This window comes from Dermacentor silvarum, chromosome 1 (assembly GCF_013339745.2).
Source record: "Dermacentor silvarum isolate Dsil-2018 chromosome 1, BIME_Dsil_1.4, whole genome shotgun sequence".
NCBI classification, from domain to species: Eukaryota; Metazoa; Arthropoda; class Arachnida; order Ixodida; family Ixodidae; genus Dermacentor; species Dermacentor silvarum.
Window position 1 is genome coordinate 16705735 of NC_051154.1, and position 1431 is coordinate 16707165.

At 61.8% G+C, this 1431-nt stretch overlaps 1 protein-coding gene across 1 annotated transcript; it reads right to left on the reverse strand.

Annotated features, from left to right (window-relative positions):
* Positions 1-259: 259 nt before the first annotated feature.
* Positions 260-766, reverse strand: LOC119455986 (uncharacterized). The gene has a single exon (XM_037717550.1). It carries the CDS (start codon positions 764-766, stop codon positions 260-262), a length of 507 nt encoding a protein of 168 aa, XP_037573478.1.
* Between the last annotated feature and the right edge of the window lie 665 nt (positions 767-1431).

A 1431-nucleotide genomic window follows, 5' to 3' on the forward strand; every position in this document is an offset into this window, starting at 1 on the left:
TGTCAGCGAGGCCTCACCCAGCGCGGAGTTAACAGCCACGCATTCGGCCAATGACTGCGTTGTAATTCTAGCATCTTGCGGGTCCGGACGGTTCTGCCTGCTGCGATCGGTGGAGATATTGGGTTCCTGGAGAGCTAGCTGCTCAAGTACTAAAGGAGCTGGTGCCTTCATGTGCTCCGGCATTGATGAATTTGGGAGCCGCTTCGCCGACTGCTGTGAACGGAAAGTGTTCACGGTCTCTAAAAGTGATGGCGCAGTGTCAGAAGCTCACGCAGAGACCGAGACCTGCGGTGGAAAAAAAAAATGGCTCGCATCCGCGGTCTACCACGGAGCAGGCTGCGAGCCCATCTACTATAATCTTGCCGGGTGCAGCTGCAGCGGCGAGATGGTACAGCTCCGAAGCTTCACTGGGTTGCCGCCGCAGCACCTCGGCTGGCGTAGACTGCGAAGTCAAAGCAGCAGTGGTGGTCTGCTGCGTGTTTATGGGTTGTGGTGGAGCCGATGGTTTTGGAGCGTGATGCGTCTCATGGTGGTGGCCCGATGAGGGAGCCGTAGTCGCCACGCGCTTCCCACCGTCTGTGGTGGGGCCGGCGCCGACACCCGGGGATCCGGCGTCGGCGGCAGGGCAAACGGCAGGCCTCTCTGCGGAGGCCTTGCAGGACACGACTGGCGCGTCAAAGTGGTGTCCGTCCGCGGGGCAGTATGGTCGGGCTCGTTGCAGGCACACGTGACAGGGCGAAAAACAGCCACCAAAGCTGCGCTCCATTCTGGCCAGGACAGGTACTTGTGACGTTCGCAGTTGTCCCACGCCTTGGCACCACCTCGAAGTCGCCCCCAGCAACCAGCCATATCGTGCTGTCTGGCCAGGCATGGCGTGCCCCGAGCGCGTTGGCTGCTTGTACCCATAGAATAGGGTCATTCGGAAATCCGTGGAACTCCGGTAGCTTCAAGGCAGCCAGCGATGGTAAGGCTGCTAGCGGGAAACAGGAGGTGGTCGAAACGATGCAGTCTAGCTGCTGCGACAGCAGCGAGATGGCTCGCATGACGTCCGTCAAGCTGCCGACTGAGCCGCCCGTTGAGCCAGGGGTGGAATCCGCGCACCCTGAGGCGGCGGCAGCGGCCGCAGTATTCGGGCCAGCCGGACCAATGGCCAAGGGAGCCTGAACGGCATCCGTTGAGCCAGGACTGGTGGCGGCCGCGGTACTCACTGCAGCCGGAAGCATGGCCAGGGGAGAGGGAACGGCATCCCTAGCTGGCTGAGATGGCGATGTTGTCATGGGGCAGTGATCCAGGGCATGGGAAGCGTGGATGGCGTTCCCTGGCCGCAGGAGGAACCTACGACGGCGAGGATCCATGTCTAAGGCAGCGTGGACGGCATGCCTTGGCGGATCGGAGGTCTAGGGAGTCCCAGGTGAGGCATCCATGACAACG